The 25,558-nt window shown below is 45.9% G+C and overlaps 1 protein-coding gene across 1 annotated transcript in view; it reads left to right on the top strand.

Moving 5' to 3' along the window:
* The window catches only part of LOC109925638 (autophagy-related protein 9A-like), a 25,898-nt gene extending 19,682 nt beyond the window's left edge, over positions 1 to 6,216 (top strand). The window contains exons 9-12 of the mRNA XM_048599293.1: positions 1,197 to 1,382; positions 4,167 to 4,395; positions 5,653 to 5,783; positions 5,986 to 6,216. Coding sequence (XP_048455250.1) covers positions 1,197 to 1,382; positions 4,167 to 4,395; positions 5,653 to 5,783; positions 5,986 to 5,991 — 552 coding nt within the window. The 3' untranslated portion in view covers positions 5,992 to 6,216. The remainder of the gene's footprint in view (positions 1 to 1,196; positions 1,383 to 4,166; positions 4,396 to 5,652; positions 5,784 to 5,985) is intronic.
* Positions 6,217 to 25,558: the final 19,342 nt, after the last annotated feature.

A 25,558-nucleotide genomic window follows, 5' to 3' on the forward strand; every position in this document is an offset into this window, starting at 1 on the left:
GTCACCACTCTTTGGGTGAAGAAATGTCTCCTCATCTCCGTCCTAAATGGTCTACCCCGAATCTTCATACTGTGACCCCTGGTTCTGGACACACTCACCATCAGGAACATCCTCCCTGCATCTACCCTGTCCAGGCGTGTTAGAATTTTTTTAGTCTCTGAGATTCCCCCTAAATCGTCTGAACTCAATCTTAACCTAGTCAATCTCTCCTCGTACGTCAGACCCACCATCCCTGGAATCAGCCTGGTAAACCTTCGCTGCATTCCCTCGAGAGCAAAAGCATCCTTCCTCAGAAAAGACCAAAATTGCACACAATATTCCAGGTGTGGCCTCACCAAGGCCCTGTAAAACTGCAAAAACACATCCCTGCTCCTGTACTCAACCTCTCGCAATGAAGGTCAACATACCACTTACCTTCTTTACCACTTGCTGCACCTACATGCTTCCCTTCAGTGACAGGTGCACAAGGACACCCAGGTCCCACTGCACACTCCCCTCTCTCAATAAACAGCCGTATCCACTGGATGCTCATTACCCACTTTGCTGGTTACATCCTCAAAGAACTCTAGCAAGTTTGTCAAGCACAACTTGTCTGTCATGAATATATGCTGGCACTGGTGAGTTCAGCTTTGTTTTCCCAGTGTTCAGTTATTTCCTCCTTTATGATTGACTCCAGCAACTTTCTCACTAACAAACTAACTGCTCTATTGTCTATGTCCTTTTTGTATAAGAGTGTCACATTAGCATGTTTCCAAACCATCGGTACCTTTCCAGAATCCAGGGAATTTTGGAATATCATACGAATACAGCCACTAGTTCTGCTGCGACTTTCTTTAATACCTTAGGCCCAGGGACTTACCTGCCTTTAATCACACGTCAGTTTACTTAATATCTTCTCCCTAGCTATAGTGATTTCACCAAGTTCCTGTGTAGTTACTGCAGTTTTTGGGAAGAAATTATCATCTTCCACTGTCAAAACAGACAAAAGATTTCTGTTGAGGGTTGCCTTGGTTTTTGAGAGAGGTGAAGGCAGTGGGCTGTGTGCACACTGTAATTGGTATCTGGAAGTTTGTGGGTGAGAGGGTGAAAAGAACTGGGTCTTTTCCTACCACACCCCAAGCTCCTCCACCCAGCCGAATGTGTCGATGGTCACTTGGTGCAATCTCCATTCCGCTTGGCTCTGCTACAGTAACTAGCTTGGACTTTGGTATTGGGCTTCCCAGCTTCTCTCTGACTCCTCTCTCCATTTCTCTGTTGCTGGCAGTCCTGATATGAAAATGATGAGTTCTGGGAGCAGTGCCTGGGAGGGACAACTCCAGAGTATGGTTCTCTCCGAGTATGCTTCGACTGAGATGAGTTTGCATGCACTCTACATGCATGAGGTAAGCAAGACTCCTCAGCACCACCACACCCTGCTCCTTTCAGTGCCACCCTCAGGTTTCTCAGCTGTGTGCACCTGACCAGCAGTACCTCCAAACATGGGTTTCTACTCACTCCTGAGCAATGTCAGCTCACAGACCCATCCTGTTCTCGCCATCCGGCCCCCACTAGGTCAGAGATCATTCACGAAGTTGTATCATGGCTTCACTTGTCTCCACCAAGACCCCCCACCCCCGGACTCTCCCCGTGCTCCCTGAGCCCTGATCGTTTCTTTATTAACTTTGTTCATGTCCTCTCCAAGCTCATTTTGTCCAGGGGGACCCACCCCCTATTGTTGTAGCATCAATATGGCACACAGCTAGAGGCCCTTTGGCCTGTCATTCCCTGCCGGCCATATTCCTGTTAAACTGCTGACCACTCAGCCTCCCTGCTGAGCCACTGTTAGCCAACAGTCTTACTTTTTAAGTTATCCTTTAAATATTGATAAGGGGGGAGAAGATGAATTATGAGGGTAAGCTAACAAGTAATATCAAAGAAGATTGCAAGACTATTTTTAGATATTTAAAAGGTAAGAGAGAGGCAGGAGTAGATGCTGGACTGCCGGAAAATGAGGCTGAAGAAATACTAATGGCAGAGTAACTGAATAGGTGCTTGGCATCAGTTTTCACAGGGAAGGCAATGGCAGCAAACCAGTCAGGGGTCAGAGGTGAGTGTAGTGGCCATAACAATGGATAAGATGCTGGGAAGCTGAAAGGTCTGAAGGTGAATAAATCACCTGGACCAGATGGAGTTCTGAAGGGGCTAGTTGAGGAGACTGTAGAGACATTGGTAGTGATCTTTCAGGAGTTACTAGAGTCAGGGATAGTCCCGGAGAACTGGAAAATGGCTAATGTAACACCCCTGTTTAGGAAGGGAGGGAGGCATTAGACAGGAAACTATAGGCTGATTAGCCTGACCTCGGTCGTTGCTAAGATTTTAGAGTCCATTATTAAGGATGAGATTGCGGAGTACTTAGAAGTGCATGGTAAAATAGGGCTGAGTTAGCACAGCTTCATCAAGGGGAAGTCATGTCTGTCAATTCTGTTGGAATTTTTTGAGGAGGTAATGAGCAAGTTAGACAAAGGAGAGCCAGTGGACATGATCTATTTAAATTTCCCGAAGGTCTTTGACAAGGTGCCACACAGGAGGCTGCTAAATAAGATCAGAGCCCATGGTGTTAGGGGCAAGGTACTGGCATAGATAGAGGATTGGCTGACTGGCAAAAGGCAGAGAGTGGGGATAAAGGGATCTTTTTCAGGATGGCAGCCGGTGACTAGTGGAGTTCCGCAGGGGTCAGAGTTGGGACCACAACTTTTCATGTTATACATTAACGATCAGGACAAAGGAACTGAGGCCATTGTTACTGCAGATGACACAAAGCTAGGTGGAGGGACAGGTAGTGTTGACTAAGCAGGGACGCTGCAGAACAATGTGGACAGGCTAGGGCAGGATCAAGGGCACAGCGTCAGACTGAAAGAACAAACTTTTAAAATTGAGATGAAGAGGAATTTCTTCAGCCAGAGGGTGGTGACTCTGGAGCTCATTGCTGCAGAAAGCTGTGGACCCCAAGTCACTGTATTTAAAACAGGTTCTTGATTAGTAAGGGGATCAAGGATTACAGAGAGCAGGCAGGAGACTGGGACAGAGAAACATTCAGCCTTGGTTAAATGGTGGAGTAGACTCGATGGACCAAATGGCCTAATTATTCTTTGATATCTTATGCTCTCTGTCTTCAGGGGTTGGCCCTTCCCTTTCAATCTGGTGTCACAACCACTCCTTTCAAAAAAATAACAGCCCTTGAGCTTTCTGTCCTGGCAAACTGCCATCCCATTACCAGCCTCCCACACCCTTTTCCGTCTTCCCCAGGACTGCATGTCAGAATCTCTTCAACCAGCTATCTACCCTGTCAATCTCTAAGTTACCAATCTCACCATCTGTGCCTGTCCCTGTCCCTGTGTCCAGGGTAAACACTCCCCCCTCATTATTCTCCCCCCACCGCTGCAGCCTTTAACTCGGTGACCCCTCCAACACCTCTCCACCATCGCTCAGCTGCTGTGACTGCTCTCTCCTGGTCCCAGTCTCCTCATAGCCCAAGAATATCCAGAAATTCCCTTCCTGCTCCTGCCGTGTTCTGGCTGTGTCCCTGGGCGATTCCTGGCCCCTCCTGTTTATCCACATTCCGCCCCTCAGCAACAACACACATCAGTTTTTGCAGCAGCAGAAAGCAGCTGTTCACCATCTTGTACGATTTGGAGAATTGGGGCATGTTTGTATTGTAACCCCATTGCTCTGCCTTGTTTCCATATACCTCAAAACACGTCCAAATAAATCGCTCCATCTCCGTTGTGACATTTTAAATGGGTGCTGAGCACCAGTGGCTGCATGGAGAGTGAGAGCACCAAATCATGACTCTTTGTCATAGGAGGCAATATTTTCTGACATCAACCCTAAATGATGCTCACTGTCTGTGCTCCCCCAAACCAGAGTTTCTTTCTGTTAATCCTAACAAACACTTAACCATTTAAAACATGTCAGTTAGATCACCTGTTAATCTTCTACACTCAAAGGAAGCAAACACATCCTGTTCTCATAATTTAATCTGTCTCACCCCAGAATCATTCTGGGGAGTCTGCCCTGTTTCTCCCTTCAAGGCCTATATCTCCTGCCTGAGGTGTGGGACCCACAGCTGATGCGAATGTGCAGTTAAACTGCCAATGCACCTCACCCAGCTCTCTGTCTGCCTCCAGCTTCACAAGCAGCAAATGCAGGGAGAACCATCACGTCACGTATGGCACCGACAAGACAGTGATGACAGCGGTGAGAGCGGTGTGGAGGAGGCTGAGCTGAGGAGACCATCACCAATGACCATTCCACGATCCTCTACCTACCCTGTCGCTGCCAGCAGAACATCGGATCTCCGTGAGGAACCAACTGGTCTCCTACACACTGTCCACAGGAGATATGGAGGAATCAGCAGTAAGACTGGGACTTCGGGGGAGGGCATGAAGGGGTTAATAACATAACCAGTAACCAGAAACCAATGTTCACATCTTGTGCTCAGTGCAATCTCCAAGTGTTACACCTGCCTGTGCCCCTATAAATGTTTGACTCCCAGCTCTGAGAGGGATAGACCTTACTTCTACATTTCCTGGCTCTAGGGGTTACTAGCTACACTCTGTTTTTGTGCTATAACCATTCATGGGGAGTGTCAGTGGTTGTTTGATTCCTGACTTGATAACAAGCTGCACAGCAGGTGTGGAACTAAATCCATCCCATGGGTCTAGTAAGTAATCATCCGCAGGCTTCAGTAGCATCTCATTTTTTAATTCATTCCTTTGATTTGATTTATTGTAGTCACATGTACCGGAGTACAGTGAAAAGCTTTGTTTTGCAAGCAATACAGGCAGATCATAACGAACAAGGACATACATATCATAGTGTGCGTGGATGGGATATGGAAATTGTTGACTGGGCCAATGTTTCTTGCCCGTCCCTAGTTGCCCCTTGAGAAGGTGGGGGTGAGCTGCCTTCTTGAAACGCTGCAGTCCATGTGCTGTGGGTTTACCCACAATGTCCCTTAGGGAGGGAGTTCAGCAGGGCTGGCGTTCCCATTGTCTTTTCTGGTGCCAGATCTGATGGTTTGATTCCATTTTTTGTAGCAGTTTCTACATCGGAGGGGTTTGCTGGACCATTTCAGGGAACATTAAGATCACATTGCTGTAGGTCTGGAGTCACATGTAGGCCAGACCAGGTAAGGATGGCAGATTTCCTTCCCTAAAGGACATTAGTGAACCAGATGGACTCTTTCTTTTGTTAACAACAATCAATGATATTATCACAGTCACTATTACAGAGATCGACATTTTTAATTCCAGTTCTGAGTTGACAGCTGCTGTGGTGGGGTTTGAGCCCATGTTTCCAGACTGCCAGCCTCTGGATTAACTAGTAACAGTTCCACCACATCACCATTCTCTGGGACAAATGGAGAATGCTGGAGAAACTCAACAGGTCTGCCAGTGTCTGTGAAGAGAGAAACAGAATTTGTTTGGAGTCTGGTCTGACTCTTGTTCATAAATTAGATTTCCAGTATCTGCAGTACTTTGCTTTTGTCACATTCTCTGGGGCTCCTAGTCCAAGCCCTCAGCTTCCTAACAGTGAACCACCTTATCTCAGTTCACCATCTATTCCATCATATCACAGTCTTCTTGTCTTTTCTTCCCCTCTGACCTCTAGGTTCTACTGAGCCCCAAAGGCCATTCTCTCAACAGCCCATGGGGGGCTGGACAGAAAGCTCACCCCCTCAACATCCTGAGCCTGTACCAGAGGAGGGATTGGAGGATGAACTGCCCCCACAAATGCACCAGGTAAACAGCTTTCCATCCTGGTAACCAGAGCAGGACAGGCCCAGACTGTGCGGAGGTGTTTGATACTGAGGCCCACAGAACGTGAAGGGTGGGGGCTGGGCAATTGAGGCCTGCATTCTCAGGAAAGGGATGGGATTGGGCTGTTGTGGGGGAGGATCTGAGGATCAGAACCAGTTTGTTGACTGATTGTTTTGTTTTAAAGGTGTAGTTGATCTGGAGTATCTAACAGAGGCAATGAAGATGATCCGAGAGTTTGGGGCTTACAGGTGCTTGCTGCTGCTGGATTATCCAATGCATGGCCCCCTGGTGTGTGTTTGATTTAATTTGTTGCAATCAAATTGGTATTTGTGTGATTGGGTGATCAGGTATGTCAAAGTGTGCCCCAAAATGTTCTGATGAATTTCGCCATTTTTAATAAATCATTGTGAAAGTGTTTGAATATTTATTTTTAAAATATCCCTCTGGTTTCCTAACCATCAGAATTTTGAATACAGTTTTAAATAACCCAAAGTCTGCTGCTCCCATGACAGGGCTGGGTCAGTGACAGAGTTGGTCTCTCTTGTCTCTCTCTCACACTCTCTCTCTGTCTTCTCTCTCTCTCTCTCTCTCTGTCTCTCTCTCTGTCTTCTCTCTCTCTCTCTCTCTCTCTCTGTCTTCTCTCTTCTCTCTGTCTTCTCTCTCTCTCTGTCTCCACCCCCCCGTCTCCGCTCTCTCTCTGTCTCTCTCGCTCGCTCTCTGTCTGTCTCTCTCGCTCGCTCTCTGTCTGTCTCTCTCTCTCTCTCTCTGTCTGTCTCGCTCGCTCTCTCTCTGTCTCCTCGCTCGCTCTCTGTCTCTCTCTCTCTGTCTCCTTGCTCGCTCTCTCTCTCTGTCTCCTTGCTCGCTCTCTGTCTGTCTCTCTCTCTCTCTGTCTCCTCGCTCGCTCTCTGTCTGTCTCTCTCTCTCTCTCTCTCTCTCTGTCTCTGGGCAGAGATGCATTTTTGGATTGGTCATTATTTGATCTTCTCTTAGTTGTTGCTTGACTCTTATTTTCAATGCTGTTCTGTTAAAGGGACTTTTTGTTTGTTAGATTTTAGAAGTCTGAGCAAGCAGAGTGACGAATCTGTTTATTCCAGTATGGGGCAGCATTTCATTAGCAGGGAAGCTCATTGTTATAGGAACATAAGGACAGATGTCCATTCAGCCCCTTGAGTCTGTTCTGCCATTAATTCTGTTCTGATTGATCAGTTTCCATGTCCCTCCAAGGGGATAATTCAGTTGGTCACATTCCTGTCTCTGAACCATAAGGCCTGCCTGAGGCAATCAGCTGACAGTATTCCTGTGTGCTCAAGTGGTTGTAATGGCATTATCTCACAGACTAGTTTTAGAATTTTTCCCCGATATCCAGGCCAATGTTTATCTCTCAATCAATATCTGATAAAACTGATGATCAGATAATTATCCCATTGCCATTGGGGTGGCAGTTTGCAGTATGTTCATTGGCTGCTGCATTGTTTACATTATAACGATGACTGTTTGCTGTCAAAACCATCTTTTATCTGTGAAGGATTTGGGATGTCCAGTGAACTTCAACAAAACTTTACAAAGGTGCAGGCCTGGCGCTCTATTCTTTTTCTGAGGAAGAGTTATATTGGACTCGAAACATTCACCATTTCTCTCTGCACAGACACTACAAAAGCTGCTGAGTTTCTCCAGCATTCTTTTTTTATTTCAGCAGTGAATAGCTGATACTCCTTCACGGAACAAATATCCATCAAACTCTGCTTTGTTATTTCTGTTGACCCCCAGAATCCACAGCTTTTTCAAGTCAGTGTACTCCAGATCTCCACTCCCTGTCAGTGAGGACCTGGTTCCTGACTTCACTCCCGAATGACCTGGCTCTGATTTTAAAGTTCAGCCCCTTGTTGTGGACTCCCTCTCTCTATAACCCCATACCCCAGTTGACCCTAAGGCAATAGTTTCCACTGATCTGTTCTGTAAACTCTCCCTTAATCTTCTTGGTGAGATCAGCCTAGTTGTATTGCCACTAGACTAATAGTCCAGAGACCCAGGTAAATTTCTGAGAACCTGGTTTTGAATCCCACCACAGCAGATGGTAAAATTCAATGAAAATCTGTCGTTTAAGGTCTAATGATGACCTTGAAAACCATTGTTGATTGCTGTTAAAAAAAACCCATCTGGTTCACTAATGTCCTTCAGGGAAGAAAATCTATCCTAGAACAAAGAACAGTACAGCACAGGAACAGGCCCTTCGGCCCTCCAAACCTGCACCAATGCATTCTGCCCTTCCAAATTAAAACTGCTTTCGTTTACAGGATCCATATCCCTCTATTCCTTTCCTATTCATGTATTCGTCCAGGTGCTTCTTGAATGCTCCTATTGTGTCTGCTTCCACCACCACCTCTGGCAGCGCGTTCACAACCCTTTGTGTGGAAAAACCTGCCTCGCACATTTCTTTTAAACTCCACACCCTCTCCCCAGCACCTTGAACCTGGGTCCCCTAGTAATTGACCCTCCACCCTGGGAAAAAGCCTCATACTTTCCACTTTATCCATGCCATTTACAATCTATTAAACATTTATGAGGTCACCCCTCAACCTCCTGTGTTCCAATGAAAACAAACTCAGTCTATCCAACCTTTCTTCATAGCTAACATCCCCTAGACCAGTCAACTTCCTGGTAAACCCTTCCTGTAATCTCTCCAAAGCATGCACATCCTTCTGGTAGTGTGGTGACCAGAACTGTACTCAATATTCCAAGTGTGGTCTAACTAAAGTTCTATAAAGCTGCAGCATAACTTGCCTATCCTTATACTCAATGCCCCTTCCGATGAAGGCAAGCCTGCTATAGGCCTTTTTTACTACCTTATCAACCTGCGCTGCCATCTTCAGTGATCTGTGGATCTGCACACCCAGATCCCTCTGCGTATCAATAATCCTAAGGGTTCTGCCATTCACTGTATAATTTCCACCTGTACTTGACCTTCCAAAATGCATCACCTCATATTTGTCTGCCATTTTTTTCTGTCCATGCCTCCAACTGATCTACATCCTCCTGTATCCTCTGACAATCCTCCTCACATCTGCAACTCCACCAATCATTGTCTTGTCTGCAAACTTACTAATTAGAGCAGCCATGTTTTCCTCCAAATGATTGATGTAGATACCGAACAGCAGAGGTCCCAGCACTGATCCCTGTGGAACACCGCTAGTCACAGCCCTCTATTCTGAACTGCATCCTTCCACTGCTACCCTCTGTTTCCTATCACTAAGCCAGTTCTGTATCCATCTTGCCAGCTCACCCCTGATACCATGTGACTTCACCTTTTGAAGGTCATCCTTACCTGGCTTACATTTAACTCCAGACCCACAGCAATGTGGGTAACACCTACCTGCCCTCAGAAACAGCCCTAACAAGCCACTTAGTTGTATCAGTCATTATAAGGAAAAAAATAATGTAACTGGAATGATCACCTGGCATTGACCTCGGCAACGGAAACAATAACAGCAGAGACAATCCTATCGACCCTTCAGACTCCTCCTCACTAACATCTGGGGGTTAGTGCCAACATTGGGAGAGCTGTCTCACAGATTAGTCAAACAACAGCCTGACACAGTCATACTCACAGAATCAAACCTTACAGACACTGTCCCAGACACCACCACCACCACCTTCCCTGGACAGATTCAGCCAAGAGCATAGAGTCAGGAGGGAGTTGCCCTGGAGTCATCTACATTTACACTGGAGCCCATGAAGTCTCATGGTACTAGGTCGAACATGTTGATCAGCCATATCTTATTGAATGGCAGAGTAGGCTCAAGGGATTGAGCAGCCAGTCGTGTTCTTTGTATCTTAATATGTTCATAACAGCGTAGATAAAAGATGCAGTGGATGGTAATATATTTGGATTTTTAGAAAGTCTTTGATCAGGTATTACATGTGAAACTAATTAGTAAGAGCCCGTGGTGATGGGGGTAGTACTTTAGCATGGATAAGAGGATTGACTAACTCATAGAAAACAGAATTGGATAAGGAAGACATTTTCAGGATGGCAAACTAATTAGTGGTCGGTGATGGAGCCACAATTACTTACAATCTATATTAATGACTTGGAGGAGGGAAATGAATGTACTGTCACGAAGTTGTGGATGACATAGAAATAGGTGGTAAGGCAAGTGGTGAGAATGACCGAGTCTGTGAGGGATATAGACGGGTCAAGTCAGTGGACAAAGACTTGGTGGGTGGATTATAATGTGGAAAAATGTGAGGTTACGCACTTTGGCAGGAAGAATAGAGAAGCTGAATATTGTGTATCCTAAAAGTAGGGAGGTTTTGAAAAAAACTGTACAAGGCACTAGTCAGACCACAGCTGGAATACTGTGAACAGTTTTGGGCCCTTTATCTGAGGAAAGATGGACTGCCTCCAACATTAGTCTAGAGAAGGTTCATTCAGCTGATCCTGGGTATGGTGGGACTTTCTAATGAAGGAGAGGTTGAGTATGTTGGGCCTGTGCTCAGGAGTTTAGAAGAAAGAGAAGTGACCTTGTTGAAAAATATCAGATTCCAGTGGAACTTGTCAGGGGAGATAGCGAAGGGTTGTATCCTTGTGGGAGAGCGTAGGATCAGAGGGCATCATCTCAGAATAAGATAATGCCCCATTTTAAGACAGATGAAGAATTTCTTCTCTGAGGGGAGTGAATCAGTGGAGCCCTTTACCACTGAGGGCTGTCAAGGTTGGGTTGTTAAGTATATTCAAGGCTGAGACAGATTTTTAATCAGTAATGGAATGGAGGGTTATGGGGGAAAGGCAGGAAAGCGAAGTTGAAGATTATCAGATCAGCCATGATCTCATTGAATGGTGAAGCAGATTTGATGGGCTGAATGGCCTACTGCTTCTACATCTTGTGGTCTACTGGTCTCATGCCTTCCTTGAACTGTGCTGATAGACTTGGTGTGTCCCTCCACTCCTTTGAACCTCTCTCCCACCTTGTACAGCACAGCTTGATCACTCCTAGCACGACTCCCTCTCCTCCCCTATACCCACAAGCATGGGACTTTGTCCTCAACCCTGCCTTTCACTCCACTCAGACAGGATCCTATGTCACCCCTTATTCAAGGCAGGGTGGCCCTACCCTGAGTGTGGCTCAGATTTTCCTCCCCAACACTGCAAAGGGCTCAGTACCTATTCTGTTCTTGCCTTGCTCACCCTGAGATCTCTCCTGCTGCAATATTGTTACATTTCAATCAAACCCTTTGATCTGAGCTATTCACCCACACTGTGTCTTAATTGTAGCTGCAAGCACCATCCACATTTCCTTGAATCTCTAAATGTGAGGCCATTGTTTTATTGACATTACAGCTCATATCCAAGCTCCCAGCTTTCTCAGCGAATGTTAAAGCTCCCAGGTTTCTGTCAGGACAGCAGAGCAGTTTACCTGGTGTCCCTCAACCAGTATTTCTCCCCTCTGTCACTGCTGCAGCTCAGCTTCTTGCTGTTTGTGTAATCCTACTGTATGTAATACCTGCTGCATGTTGCCATGTAAGTGGAGTGAGTATTTTAGAACAAGTTATTGTCTGTGAAGTGCTTTAATGTTGAGAATGATAGGACCATGTTCCAATGCAAATCACTCTCTCTGTTATTCTTAATACTGACTGATTGTAACTTTGTTTCTGTGCTTGGAGACTGCACTCTGCTAACAGTGAGTCAGCTCATTGGGTCCAGGTTATTTGCACTGTTTAATCATCTGTGTACAGACTGATTTTGTATAGAATCTGTATATTGCACCTTTTTTTACGGATGTATAAGTCATTGTTAATAAAATATTAGTCGCAACGTTTTACATTAGCTGTTTTACTTTCCCCCTGTATTGAAGGAGGTTGATCCTCATCAGTCCACTCTCTGTTGCAGCATAAACCTGAGGCCACACTGTAAACCTCACCTTCAGCGTACAGATTGAAGTTTTGCTGATACCATACTCTCACTGACGCTATGGTTCAGTGGGAAGAATAAAAGATTCCAGATGCTTGAGTCATGCATAGGGGGAGCCCTTAATGTATTTTACAGCATCAAAATGCAATAGATTAGTGTTCACATGATCTATCAATTGCAGAAGAGTATACATCCATGTTTACAAGAACACTATTGATGCAATATCCTTTTTGGTTAATGTTCTCCCACACCCTTTGCATGTCTAGACATGGTATAATGTACTGCATTAACCTTCTCAGTGCATGCACTCACACGGTCATAGGGGCAGGAGAAGGCCATGCATTCCAATGAGACTGCCCTGCAATTCATTACAATCATGGCTAATCGGACACTTCAATGCTTTTTACTCACCTCATCCTCCATCACCCTGTTCCCCACTGGACATCAGAAATTGTTTACTTTCTATCGTAAACACGCTCAAAGATTGAGCATCTGGGTAAAAACATTTCTCCTGATCTCAGATCTAATTGGGATCTTCCTCATTTCCAAATATTGCCCTATTCTGAAACCTCTAACCAGGGGAAACATCTTCCCTGCTTCTCCCCTATCTATCCATTCAGCAGTTTAGATATTTCAGTGAAATTACCTCTCATTCTTTGAAACTCTAGAGAATGCAGACCAGTTTGCATAATCTGTTCATAAGACAGTCCCACCCTCCTGGGAACAAATCTGGTGAATCTTTACTGCACGCCCTCTATGGCAATAATATCTTTCTCTCCTTCCCACCCCACCCCTCCCACCGCAATACCCAATCTGTCCCCGTCCCTCTGTGTCCAACGTCTGACCATCTTTCCCATGCCGGATCTCGGAATGATTTGGATGAGAATGTAGGAGTTATGGTTAGTCAGTTTGTGGATGACACCAAAATTGATGGCATAGTGGAGTGAAGAAGGTTACCTAAGGACCTTGATCAACTGGGCCAGTGGGCCGAGGAATGGCAGACGGAGGTTAATTGAGATAAATGCAAGGTGTGTTGCATTTTGGTAAGACAAGCTGGTGTTGCACAGTTAATGGGAGGGCCCTGAGAAGTGTTATTGAACAGAGACACCTGGGGGTACTAGTACACAATTCCTTGAAAGTGGCATCAAGGTAGGGTGGAGGTGGTGTTTGGCATGCTTGCCTTCATTTGTCAGAGATAGGATGTCATAGAACATAGCACAGTACAGGTCCTTTGGCCCATGATGTTGTGCTGAATTTTTACCCTAATCCTAAGGTCTATCTAACCTCCACCGCTACCTTATACTATCATCCATATGCCTATCTAACAGCTGCTTAAATGCCCCTAATGAGGCCGACTCCACTACCCTCTCTGGCAATGCATTCCACGCCCCTACCACACTGAGTAAACAACCTACCTCTGACGTCTCCCCTATATCTACCTCCACTCACTTCAAAACTATGCCCCCTCGTAATAGCTACCTCTACCCTAGGAAAAAGTCTCTGGCTGTCTACTCTATCTATACCTCTGATCATTTTGTACACCTCTATCAAGTCACCTGTCATCCTTCATCGTTCTAAAGAGAAAAGCCCTAGCTCTCTCAACCTTTCCCCCATTCCAGGCAACATCCTGGTAAATCTCCTCTGCACCTTTTCCAACGCCTCCACATCTTTCCTGTAATGAGGCAACCAGAACTGGACACAATACTCCAGATGTGGCCGAACCAGGCTTTTGTATAGCTGGAGCATAACTTCACGGCTCTTGAACTCAATCCCTCTATTAATGAAAGCTAACACACCATACGCCTTCTTAACAACTCTATCCACTTAGGTGGCAGCTTTCAGGGAACTGTGAACATGAACCCCAAGATCCCTCTGCTCCTCCACACTGCCAAGAATCTTTCCGTTAACCCTGTATTCTGCTTTTAAAGTTTGTCCTTCTAAAATGAATCACCTCACACTTTTCAGGGTTAAACTCCACCTGCCACTTCTCAGCCCAGCTCTGCATCCTATCAATGTCCCTTTGTAACCTAGAAGAGCCCTCCGCACTGTCCACAACACAACCCATCTTCGTATTGTATGGCCTCTTGGAGTACTGTATAATTCTGGTTGCACTGCTATAGGAAGAATGTCGTTAAACTGGAAAGGATGCGAACAAATTTACCAGGATGTTATTGAGACTGATTTGAGCTATAGGGAGAGGCTGGAAAGGTTGGTACTTTTTCCCCTGGAGCAGCGGAAGCTGAGGGGTGACCTTTGTACAGGTTTATAAAATCATTGGGGTCCTGGATAGGGTGAATAGCCAAGGTGTTTTTTCCCCCAGGGTAGGGGAGTCCCAAACTAGAGGGCATAGGTTTAAGGTGAGAGGGGAAAGATTTATAGGGGACCTGAGGGGCAACATTTTCATGCAGAGGGTGGTGTGTGTATGGAATGAGCTGCCAGAGGAAGTGATGGAGGCTGGTACAATTACAACACTTAAAAGGCATCTAGGAAGTACATGAATAGGAAAGATTTGGAGAGATATGGGCGAAGTGCTGGCGAATGGGACTAGATGAGTTTAAGAAACCTGGTCGGCATGGATGAATTGTGCTGAAGGGTCTGTTTCCGTGCTGCCTGACTCTGTGGTCTATGTGAGCTCCTATATAATTAAAGCAAGACTTCATTGCACCTATATTCAAATCTTCCAGCAGTAAAGACTAACATTCCATTAGGTTTCCTAATGACTTGCTGCACCTCGGTGTTCTCACTCACGCTAATGCTGGCACACTGACGTACACTTGAACTTAGTGAAGTTGTCCTGGTGAGGAAGTAATAGGTTTTCTACTTGTGAAAATTGATTTTTTTCTTAAAAAAATGAAATGAACTAAAATCAGGATGAGGGAATATATTGTAATTTTCTTTATGTCCTTTCCCACTCTGTGCATGTATACTGTCAGTACAATTGCTTGTGCACACCCAGATGCGCACGCGCTTAATCTAAAGGATTCCCTGTTTAAAAGGGAATCTCATTCAGTTTGGCTGTTTTAATTACCATGACACATTTATTCCTCAAATTATTTCAGAGTGTAAGAAATTTGATTAGGTGCTGCAATCTGCCAGTACAGCTCGCTGCCTGTTGCTGGATCCTAGGCACTTCATTCTCCATCATGTAGATGTTGAGCTGTGCAGCAGACATGGTTAACTACAGCATTTTCATCCATCTTCAGCTGGAGGTGGCAGTCCGTGACCAGGGTTAGTCTCTGAATAAGATGCAGGCCATTTCGAACTGTGATGAGGAGAAATTTCTGAGAGTGAATCTTTGGAATTCTCTGTGGAAGCTAAGCCATGGAGTATGTTTGTAGTGACGATAGATTTCATAGGATCATAGAATCTCTACAGAGTGGAAAGAGGCCATTCAGCCCATCATGTCTGCATCAACCTTCTGAAGGGGTTCCCACCCAGACACAGCCCACTCCACCCTATCCCTGTAACCCTGTGTTTCTCATGGCTAATCCAGCGAGCCTACACTATGGATAATTAAGCACGTCCAATCCACCCAACCTGCACATCTTTGGACTAGATATTTCTTGTTTTTTAAAAACAAATCAAGTGATGTGAGGACAATGCAAGGGAGTGGTAATGCAGTGGGAGATCAGCCATGATTTCATTGAATATGGAGTGGAAGGTCTGAATGGCCTCCTCCTATTTCATCTGTTCTGATTGTTCAGGGCATTGCAGTGGTATGCATTTGGGACTGGCAATCTCCATTGTAGTTTTTCACTGAGGGAGAACTGTGTGTGGACATTTTCCTTTTGCCTACAAGCAACAGGGGCCCTTCTGTAAATATATGTAACTTGTTGCATGCGATTCACGCACATACATCACATTGTGAGCCTGAATGATAATCTCCAATTGGTAAGAACTGCAGATGTTGTAAATCAGAAACAAAACTAGAAGTTGCTGCAAAAACTCAGCAGGTCTGGCAGCATCTGTAGAGAGAAATCAGAGTTAATGTTTCAGGTTGAGTGACCCTTCCTCAGAACTGAAGGTGGCTAGGAAAATATCAGTTTATATGCAAAAGATAGGGTGGGAGGAGAGGGTAAGGAGTAAACGATAGATGGGGATAGAGCCCAAAGAGAGAGAAGAACAGTTGGACAGGCAAAGGAGTAGATAACGATCTGGCTAGGAGGATGCATAGCTATTAATGGGGACTGCTAATGGCTAACACTGGGTTGTGTGTAAATATATGATAACATGGCATGGTGTGTGGGGTTTGGGGTAAGGAAGAGAGCTCAAGCCCTAAAGTTATTGAACTTGACATTGAGTCCAGAAGGCTGCAGGGTTTCCCAACCGGAAAGTAAGGTGTTGTTCTTCCAGCTTGCACTTTGCTTCACTGGAGCACTGCAGCAAGCCTAAGACAGAGATGTTGGCCAGGGAGCAGGGTGGTGTGTTGAAATGGCAGGCAACTGGAAGCCCGAGACGTCAGCCTTCCTGCTCCTCTGATGCTGCCTGGCCTGCTGTGTTCATCCAGCTCTACACCTTGTTATCTTGGAAGCTCAGGGTCTTTTTTTGTGTACAGAACACAGGTGTTCTGCGAAGCAGTCTCCCAGTCTACACTTACTTTCCCCCAGATGCTGTTTGACCTGCTGTTGTTTTGCAGCTCCACAGTTATTGAATGGTTTCCTGCTCTGTTTTTCTGCAGTTCCCAGTTCTGCCCAGCAGAGTGCAGTTATGCTCCAGGAATGTCTCCAGCCCTCCATTATATTTGAGGTATTCTGCAGCAATCTTTGTAGTTCAAAGCAGCATTAAACACACTAATGTCCTTTCCGTACACTCACTGCAGATGAGCAGGAGGGTATTAGAGGGTGTGGGATGGAAGGACCAGGTTTAGACTGGGTGGAAAATTGAAGGATCTCCCCAGTGTCTGGGTGTGACTGAACACAGGATGCAATGATCAGTTCTGGGACCTGTGCCGACCCAACCGATTTTAACAATGTATAAAGGGAGTCAACAGTAAGATATCAATGTTTAATGATGTAAAGCTTGATGGGAAAAAAACAATGGGGATACTGAGAGGCCGCACTGGGAGATGACCATTAGCCAAGAAGATGCTGCAAAATGTGGTGTTGTGTGAAGTTATTCACACTGTTGTTGTGAGAACGCAAAGAGAATATTACTGATTAGGAAGACATGTTTCCACAGCTTCACATCTCACATGCATCAGGACCAATATAAATATAGATATATAGAAGATAGGAGGAGGAGGAGGCCATTCAGCCCTTCAAGCCTGTTCCTCCATTCGTCATGATCATGGCTGATCGTCCAACTCAACAACCTAATCCTGCTTTCTCCCCATAACCTTTGATCCCATTCGCCCCAAGTGCTGTATCTAGTCACCTCTTCAATACATTCAATGTTTTAGCATCAACTACTTCCTGTGGTAATGAACTCCACAGGCTCACCACTCTTTGGGTGAAGAAATGTCTCCTCATCTCCGTCCTAAATGGTCTACCCGGAATCCTCAGACTGTGACCCCTGATCCTGGACACACCCACCATCAGGAACATCCTCCCTGCATCTACCCTGTCCAGGCGTGTTAGAATTTTATAAGTCTCTATGAGATCCCCACCCCCTCATTTGTTTGAACTCCAGTGAAAACAATCCCAACCTAGTCAAGAGTGATGAATCTTAAACCATTTTATCCTGCTGGATAAAAGGATACTGACTGATTGGTGAGTTGAGTCTGATTAGCTGTGGCTTTGTAATAAGGAACTACATGCTCCCATAGTGCCTGGGTAATTAAAAAAAAGCACAAGATTTGAACATTTTCTTTGATTGGCAGAGTATGAGTTCATCAGAGAATCCCTACAGTGTGGAAGCAGATCATTTGGCCCATCAAACCATCCACACCAAACCTCTGAAGTGTACCTACCCAGATATCCCTGTAACCCTGCATTTCCCATTGGCCAACCCACCTAACCTACACATCCCTGGACACTACGGGCAATTTCTCACAGCCAGTCCACCTAACCTACACATCTTTGGACTGTGGGAGGAAACCCATGCAGACACGGGGGGATTGTGCAAACTCCACACAGACAGTCGCCTGAGGCTGGAATCAAACCCGTGTCCCTGGCGCTGTGAGGCAGCAGTGCTAACCACTGAGCCACCATGCCAGATCCTGTGTATGAATGGTCACTTCCAGTGGGTATAACTGAGCCGTGTTACAGGTTCCAACTTGATTATCTTTCATTGATTGTCAGTGTAACTATTAACACACCCAGGAATGGTCAGCGAGTGCTATCCAACTTGAAACCACAGAGACCAGTTCAGCCTTGGACAGTTGCCCTGGAGCTGGTCAATATAGAGGTGGGATTATAAACAATAAAGTTGGTCTCAGTGTTGGCAGAGCAGTGATTCAGAGACACTAGTTGAGGCAACAGGCAGAATGAAGATGAGCAATAGGAGGGGACCAGGATGGATTGTTGGTGGACATGGAACAGTGTGGGAGGAGGAAGAGAAGGTGTTGCTGGGGATTCTCTATATGGGAATGGGAGCACGTGACTTGTGGAGAAGAGTCGATGGGCTGATTGGCTGACTTCTGCTCCTATCCCTTATGGTCTTACCAGGAGAGCACAGGTATAGGCACAGAGACAGAGATGGGGGTGAGATTGGTAACTTAGAGAAGAGCTACTTAGACATCTTCAAACTCTCCCTCCTACAAGCCAAAGTCCCCACCTGCTTCAAGAAGACCATCATCATCCCAGTACCCAAGAAAACACACACAGTGTGCCTTAATGACGACCGCCCAATTGCTCTGACCTCAATAATCATGAAGTGCTTCGAGAGGCTGGTCATGGCCCACATCAACTCCAGTCTCCCAAACTGCCTTGATCCCCTACAGCTTGCCTACTGACATAACAGGTCCACAGAGGATGCCATTTCCCTATCCCTGGAATATCTAAACAACAAAGACACCTACGTCAGACTCCTGCTCGTTGACTACAGCTCTGCCTTCAACACCATTATCCCCTCCAGACTGACCTCAAAACTGCATGACCTTGGTCTTGGTTCCGTCCTATACAAATGGGTCCTCATCTTTCTGACCCATAGGCTGTAATCAGTGAAGACACCTCCTCCACAATAACACTCAACATGGGAGATCCCCCCCGCCAAGGATGTGTCCTCAGCTCGCAACTGTACTCCCTGTACAGGTGTGTTGCCAAATTCCGAACGAACGCAATCTACAAGATCGCTGACAACACCGCCGTAGTGGGACAGATATCAAACAACGATGAGTCAGAATACAGAAGCGAGATAAAAGGCTTGGTGACGTGGTGCAATGAAAACAATATGTCTCTCAACATTGGCAAAACTAAAGAACTGATCATTGACTTCAGAAAGAAAGGAGGAGAACACACCCCCATCTACATCAACGGAACTGAGTTGGAGAGGGTGAAGAGCATCAGGTTCCTCGGAGTGACAATAACCGACGACCTGTCCTGGACTTCCTGCATTAATGTGACAGTCAGAAAGGCACAACAACGTCTCTTCTTCCTCAGGCGGCTCAGGAAATTTGGGATGTCCATAAGGTCCCTCACCAACTTCAACAGATGCCCCTTTGAAAACATACTGCCCGGGTGCATAACGGCCTGGTGTGGCAACTGCCCTGCCCAGGACTGTAAGAAACTACAGAAGGAGGTGTGCACAGCCCAGACCATCACGGAAGCCAACCTCCCATCCATAGTCTCCATTTACATGGCTCGCTGCCGCGGAGAGGCGGCCAACATCATCAAAGACCCATCGCACCCCAGTAATGATCTCTTACAGCCTCTTCCATCAGGCAGAAGGTACAGAAGCTGAAACACACGCTCCAGCAGGTTCAGGAACAGCTTCTTTCTGGCTGTTATCAGACTGATGAATAGACTCTAGCCTCAAATAATGTAACCTGTATGCCTCTAAGTCTTTTTGATCTGTACATTCTTTGCTTGCTGTGATCTGCCTGTATCACTCGTAAACAAAGCTTCTCACTGTATTTTGGTACATATGACAATAAAATCAACCAATGAATCAATCAATAAAGACAAAAACCGAAAGAATTGCGGATGCTGTAAATCAGAAACAAAAATAAAGTTGCTGGAAAAACTCAGCAGGTCTGGCAGCATCTGTGAAGGAAAAAACAGAGTTAATGTTTCGGGTCTGGTGACCCTTCCTCAGAACCATTTTCCAGCTTTTCCAGCAACTTTGTTTTTTGCAATCAATAGAGACAGCTGTTTGGAGAGATTCCAACATTGTGCCCTGGGATAGATGGGAAAGGATGGAGAGATAAGAACAGGTTGGAAGGTTTTGGAGAGGAAAAGGAGCTTGGTGATTGGATGGTAATTTTCAAAGACAGGGATGTGGTTGGGGGGGTGCGGTGGTGGGGTAGAAAAGGTTTTCAGGAGGAGGGGAGGGCAGAGTGAGGTGCTATAATCCTGACTGTTGATTGGTTAATGAGGAAACCAGAAGCAGAACCAGAATCTTCACTCCATTCTAAATATTTCCCAATCAATCCATTCCGAGATGTTATCTCACTCCTTTAGATTTTCTTCACAATCAATACAAAGAAATACCACTTGCTCCACCCCCTCCACTCCACAAAGGCTAATTCCCCCAAAAGAGTAAAATACCTCCTTTTCAGTGCCTCTGTGCCTGGGCTCGAGGGTGAACACTGGGTCAATATCTTCCAGCTGTATCTAGTTCATTATCAGTGATCCAATTACCAAGGGCACCCCCCCCACGAAGAGAGAATGGTTTATATCAGTGAGCACGGGCTGGGGCGGGGGGTGGTGTGCAGGGGGTTGGGGTTGTTTAGTGGGAATAGGATCAAGGGAACAGGAGGTGAGTCATATCAACAAGGTAAGCTCAGTGGGAGTGAATCTATAGAAAGAGTTGAGTTTAGGACTAGGACACATGGGTTGTATCTTCAGAAGAAGCTGGAGCTGTTGGGCTAGTGGAGGGGAGGTACATGGCAAGGCAGCTGTAACAAAATTTTTTTGAATTCCCTCGTGGGACATGGGCCCCACTGGCTGGGCCCAGCATTTATTGCCCGTCCCTAGTTGCTCCTTGAGAAGGTGGGGGTGAGCTGCCTTCTTGAACCGCTGCAGTTCATGTGCTGTGGGTTGACCTACAATGCCCTTAGGGAAGGCGTTCCAGGATTTTGACCCAGCGACAGTGAAGGAACGACGATATATTTCCAAGTCAGGATGGTGAGTGGCTTGGAGGGGAACGTGCAGGGTTGGTGTTCCCATGTATCTGCTGCCCTTGTCCTTCTAGATGGAAGTGGTCGTGGGTTTGGAAGATGGTGTGTTGTGGATCTTTGTTGAATTTCTGCTGCTACTGTACAACTGTTGCAGGGGAGAGAGTTTAAGAATCACAGAATCCAGTCCTCTGGGACCCTCCCTGACTGTAGCGATTCCTGAAAGATCGCCACTAACACTTCCACTATCTCTTCAGCTATCACCTTTAGAATTCTGGGGTAAAGTCCATCTGGTCCTGGTGATTTTTCCACGTTCAGGCCAATCAGTTTTACTAACACTTTTTCCTTGGTGATGGCCACCATACTCAGCTCTACCCCTGAATCTCTTGAATTTTTGGGAGATTACTCGTGTCTTCCACCGTGAAGACTGACGCGAAGTAATTATTCAGTTCCTCAGACATTTCCTTGTTCCCCACTACTATCTCATCACTGTCATTTTCCGGTGGTCCGATGTCCACTTCTAACTCCTTATTTCTTTTTTTGTTGGTCTGTTGTAAACATCCCGGTCCTCTGGTTTCCCACTGCCTTTCACCACATTATATGCTTTCTCTTTCGCTTTTATGCTATCCCTGAATTCCTTAGTCAGCCATGGTTACCTCATTCTCCCTGTACCATGCTGCTTTTTCCTAGGGATGAATTTTTGCTGTGTCTCCTGAATTACTCCCAGAAACTCCTGCCATTGCGGTTCCACTGTCTTTCCTGCTAGGCTCCTCTTCCAGTCAATTCTGCCCAGCTCCTCCCTCATACCTCTGTAGTCACCTTTATTCAGCTGTAATACCGTTACCTCTGATTCTATCTTCTCCCTCTCACCGGACCCGAAATGTTAACTCTGTTTTCTCCTCCACAGATGCTGCCAGACCTGCTGAACTTTTCCAGCAACTTTGTTTTTGTTGCCTGTTCCGTTGTGGGTTCCACCACGAGCTGCTCCAAAAAGCCATCTCGTAGACATTCCACAAACTCCTTTTCTTGCAATCCACTACCAACATGATTTTCCCAGTCCACCTGCATATTGAAATCCCCCATGGTCATTGTGCCTTTGCCTTCTTACACACCTTTTCTATCTCCTGGTGTATCTTGCGCCCCAGCTCCTGACTACTGTTTGAAGGCCTGTACACAACCCCAACTATGGTTTTTTTACCTTTGTGGTTTCTGAACTCTACTCACACAGATTCTACACCATCTGACCCTATTTCATTTGTTACACTCGATTTAATTTCATTTCTTACTAATAAGGCAACCCCAACCCCTTTGCCCACCTATCTATCTTTTCGATAAGATGCATATCCTTGGATATTCAGCTCCCAATCCTGATCCCCTTGCAGCCATGTCTCTGTGATGTCCACCACATCACATCTGCTAATTTCAATCTGCGCCACAAGCTCATTTACCTTCATTCTTATATTGCGTGCATTCAGATAATAACACCTTCAGTTCTGTATTAACCGTCCCTCATCTCATTGTCATTGTTTATCCAGTGTGCTTGAGTTTGCTTCCTAACCCTTTCCAAACACTGTGTCCTATTTGTGTCTGTGCTGGAGATTTTAATAACCTCTCCTGTGTTCTCCTTTCCTGTCATTTTTTCATATTTTTCCAAACAGTGGAATCTACCCCTACAGTTTAAAGTCCTGTTGACCAGCCTATTCACCCTTTTTGCTAGAACATTGGTCCCAGCTCGATTCAGGTGGAGACCGTCCCAATGGTACAGATCCCTCCTGTTCCAATACTGATGCCAGTGCCCCATGAAAAGGAACCCCTCTTTCCAGCACCACTCTTTTAGCCACGTGTTTACTTCCCTTATTCTCATGTCCCTATGCCAATTAGCATGTGGCCCAGGCAGTAATCTGGAGATTATGACCCTTGAGGACCTGTTCTTTAATTTGGGTCCTAGCTCCTGATAATCTCTGAACAGGTCCTCTTTCCTGGTCTTGCCTATGTTGTTTGTTCTGGTGTGGACCACAACAACTGGATCCTGCCCCTCCTGCTCCAATATCCTTTCAAGCCGGTCAGAGATATCCCTTACCCTGGCATCGAGCTGGCAACACACTATGCAGGACTCTCGATCCTGCTTACAAAGGATACTATCTATCCCCCTAATTATAGAATCCCCTACAAATACCACCTGTATTTTTGCTCCCCCCTCTTGAATGGCCTCCCTTACCACGGTGCAGTGGTCAGTTGGCTCATCCTCCCTGCAGCCCTTTTCCTCATCCACACAGGGAGAAAGTACCTCGTACCTGTTGTACAAGGACAAGAGCTGAGGCTCCTCTGTTCCTGACTGCAGGATCCTTCTTCCTGCCTCGCTTATAGTCACACCCTGCTGTCCCTGGCCACTGACCAAATTTGAATTACTTAATCTACCAGGTGTGACTGCCTCCTGAAACAAATCGTCCAGGTACTTCTCCCCCTCCCTGGTGTGCCGCAGTGTTTGAAGCTCCGATTCCAGCTCATCAACTCTGGGCCAAAGTTCCTCGAACAGCCAACACTTGCTGCAGATGTGGTCACTGCAGTTCGCAATGTGATCAGCCAGCTCCCACATCATACAGCTACAACCCATCATCCGTCCAGCCATTTCTACTTAGTTAATTACTTATTGAGTTAATTAAATTTATTGATATTCTTGGCTGTGTTATTTTTCAAATTTAGTGCAGATTTCCTACCAGCGAATCAGGTCACAGCCTCCCTGCAACTTCACTCCAGCTTTCTCTCTCAGCTACAATGTGCCCTGAGCTCCAGTAGCTTTATACTCACTCTGCTACTGCTGCTTGTGGTCTTCATAGTGGATTTTTTTTGTTGGCTAGAGGAGGAGGAAGGGAGGGAAACCCTGAAATAGTGTTTGGGGTCTAGCTGTCCCTTGGCAACTGTACTGGCCCTGGAGTGGGTTCAGAGGAGGTTCACGAGAATGGTCGCAGGAATGAAAAGCTTAACATATGAGGAACGTTTGAGGACTTTGGCTCTATACTTGATGGAGTTTATGAGGATGAGGGGGGATCTAATTGAAACTTACAGAATACTGAATGGCCTGGATAGAGTGGATGTTGGGAAGATGCTTCCATTGGTAGGAGAGACTAGGGCCCGAGGGCACAGCCTTAGAGTAAAGGGAAGACCTTTTAGAACAGAGATAAGGAGAAACTTCTTCAGCCAGAGAGTGGTGAATCTATGGAATTCACAGCCACAGAAGGGTGTGGAGGCCGTGTCATTGAGCATATTTAAGACAGGGATAGGTTCTTGATTGTCAGTGGGATCAAGGGTTACAGGGAGAAAGCGGGAGAATGAGTTTGAGAAACTCAGCCGTGATTGAATGGTGGAGCAGACTCAATGTGCTGAAAGGAGCATAAATTAGGCCAATGTCTTATGGTCTAATTCCTACAGTGCAGAAAGAGGCCATTCAATCCATCAAGTCCACAACAAACCAATGAGACCCAACCCTATCCCTCTAAGTCTGCATTTCCTATGGCCAACCCACCTATACAGTACATCCCTGGACACACGGGGTAATTTCCCATGGCTAACCCACCCTACCCTGCACATCTTCAGACTGTGGAAGGAAACCGGAGCACCCAGAGGAAACCCATACAGACACGGGGAGAATGTGCAAACTCTACACAGACAGTCGCCCGAGCGTGGAATTGAACCTGGGTCCCTGGCGCTGTGAGGCAGCAGTGCTAACCACTGTGCCACCCTAAAGAAGATGATTGGCTGATCAGGGTGATTATGTGATAGTGGGGAATTTGACAGATAAAAGCAGGTTTCAGGTTTGCACGTGTGAGAAAGAGATCACCTCATTTATGGATTTGGAGATTGGGGTGGGGGGAGTATTCTGTTAAACTGGATGGGATATTCAGGAGCATGTGGTTGAGGTCAGTCGGGCCTTTTCCTGGGTTTTGGGAAGTGTACCTCTGGACTCTTTTCAAATTGCAAGTTCCGTACAACAGTTATTACAGTATTCCCTTTGTGTCCTGTTGTCTGTGATGGTCATTCCTTGCTTTCCCAGATCACCAAGAATGACAACTGGGAATGCTGCACCACCAGTAGGAGACTGAACAAACACGGGATTGTGGAGTCAGAAAATACAGCCGTTCCCTTTTTAAATCCAATAGTTCCAACCTCACAACAGGCGTGTGAGAGAAGCTGAGAGAACTGATATTAAATGCTGTTCCTCACTGGGAGTGAATTGATTTAAGATACTTACAATCCAATGAAGGAACCGCTCCAGTGCCTGTGACAGCTGTGCCCCTGAATCGAGCTGCTTTTAACCCAACTCAAACTCTGTTTATCAGAGGAAAGCAGTAATGTAACACTGATTGAGACGAGAGATAATTTCATTCAGCTTTGCTGCTTCCTATCAAAACTGCTGCTGTCTTTAATGCAGAAACAATGACCTCTCACCTCTCTTTCATTTTTTGCATTTTCAATTTGCAAATGCATTTTCTTTTTTTAAACTTGGGTCCATGGAAAATTGCTGAATGAAACAAAAATATTAGAACAGGTGTGTGTTCCAGACTACAATTACACAAACACCCCAAAAGTCCCAATTCACTCCCACTGCACACAATCCCAATGGACCGAAACCCTTTC

The sequence above is a fragment of the Rhincodon typus genome, chromosome 7, assembly GCF_021869965.1.
Source record: "Rhincodon typus isolate 14 chromosome 7, sRhiTyp1.1, whole genome shotgun sequence".
Classification (NCBI taxonomy): domain Eukaryota; kingdom Metazoa; phylum Chordata; class Chondrichthyes; order Orectolobiformes; family Rhincodontidae; genus Rhincodon; species Rhincodon typus.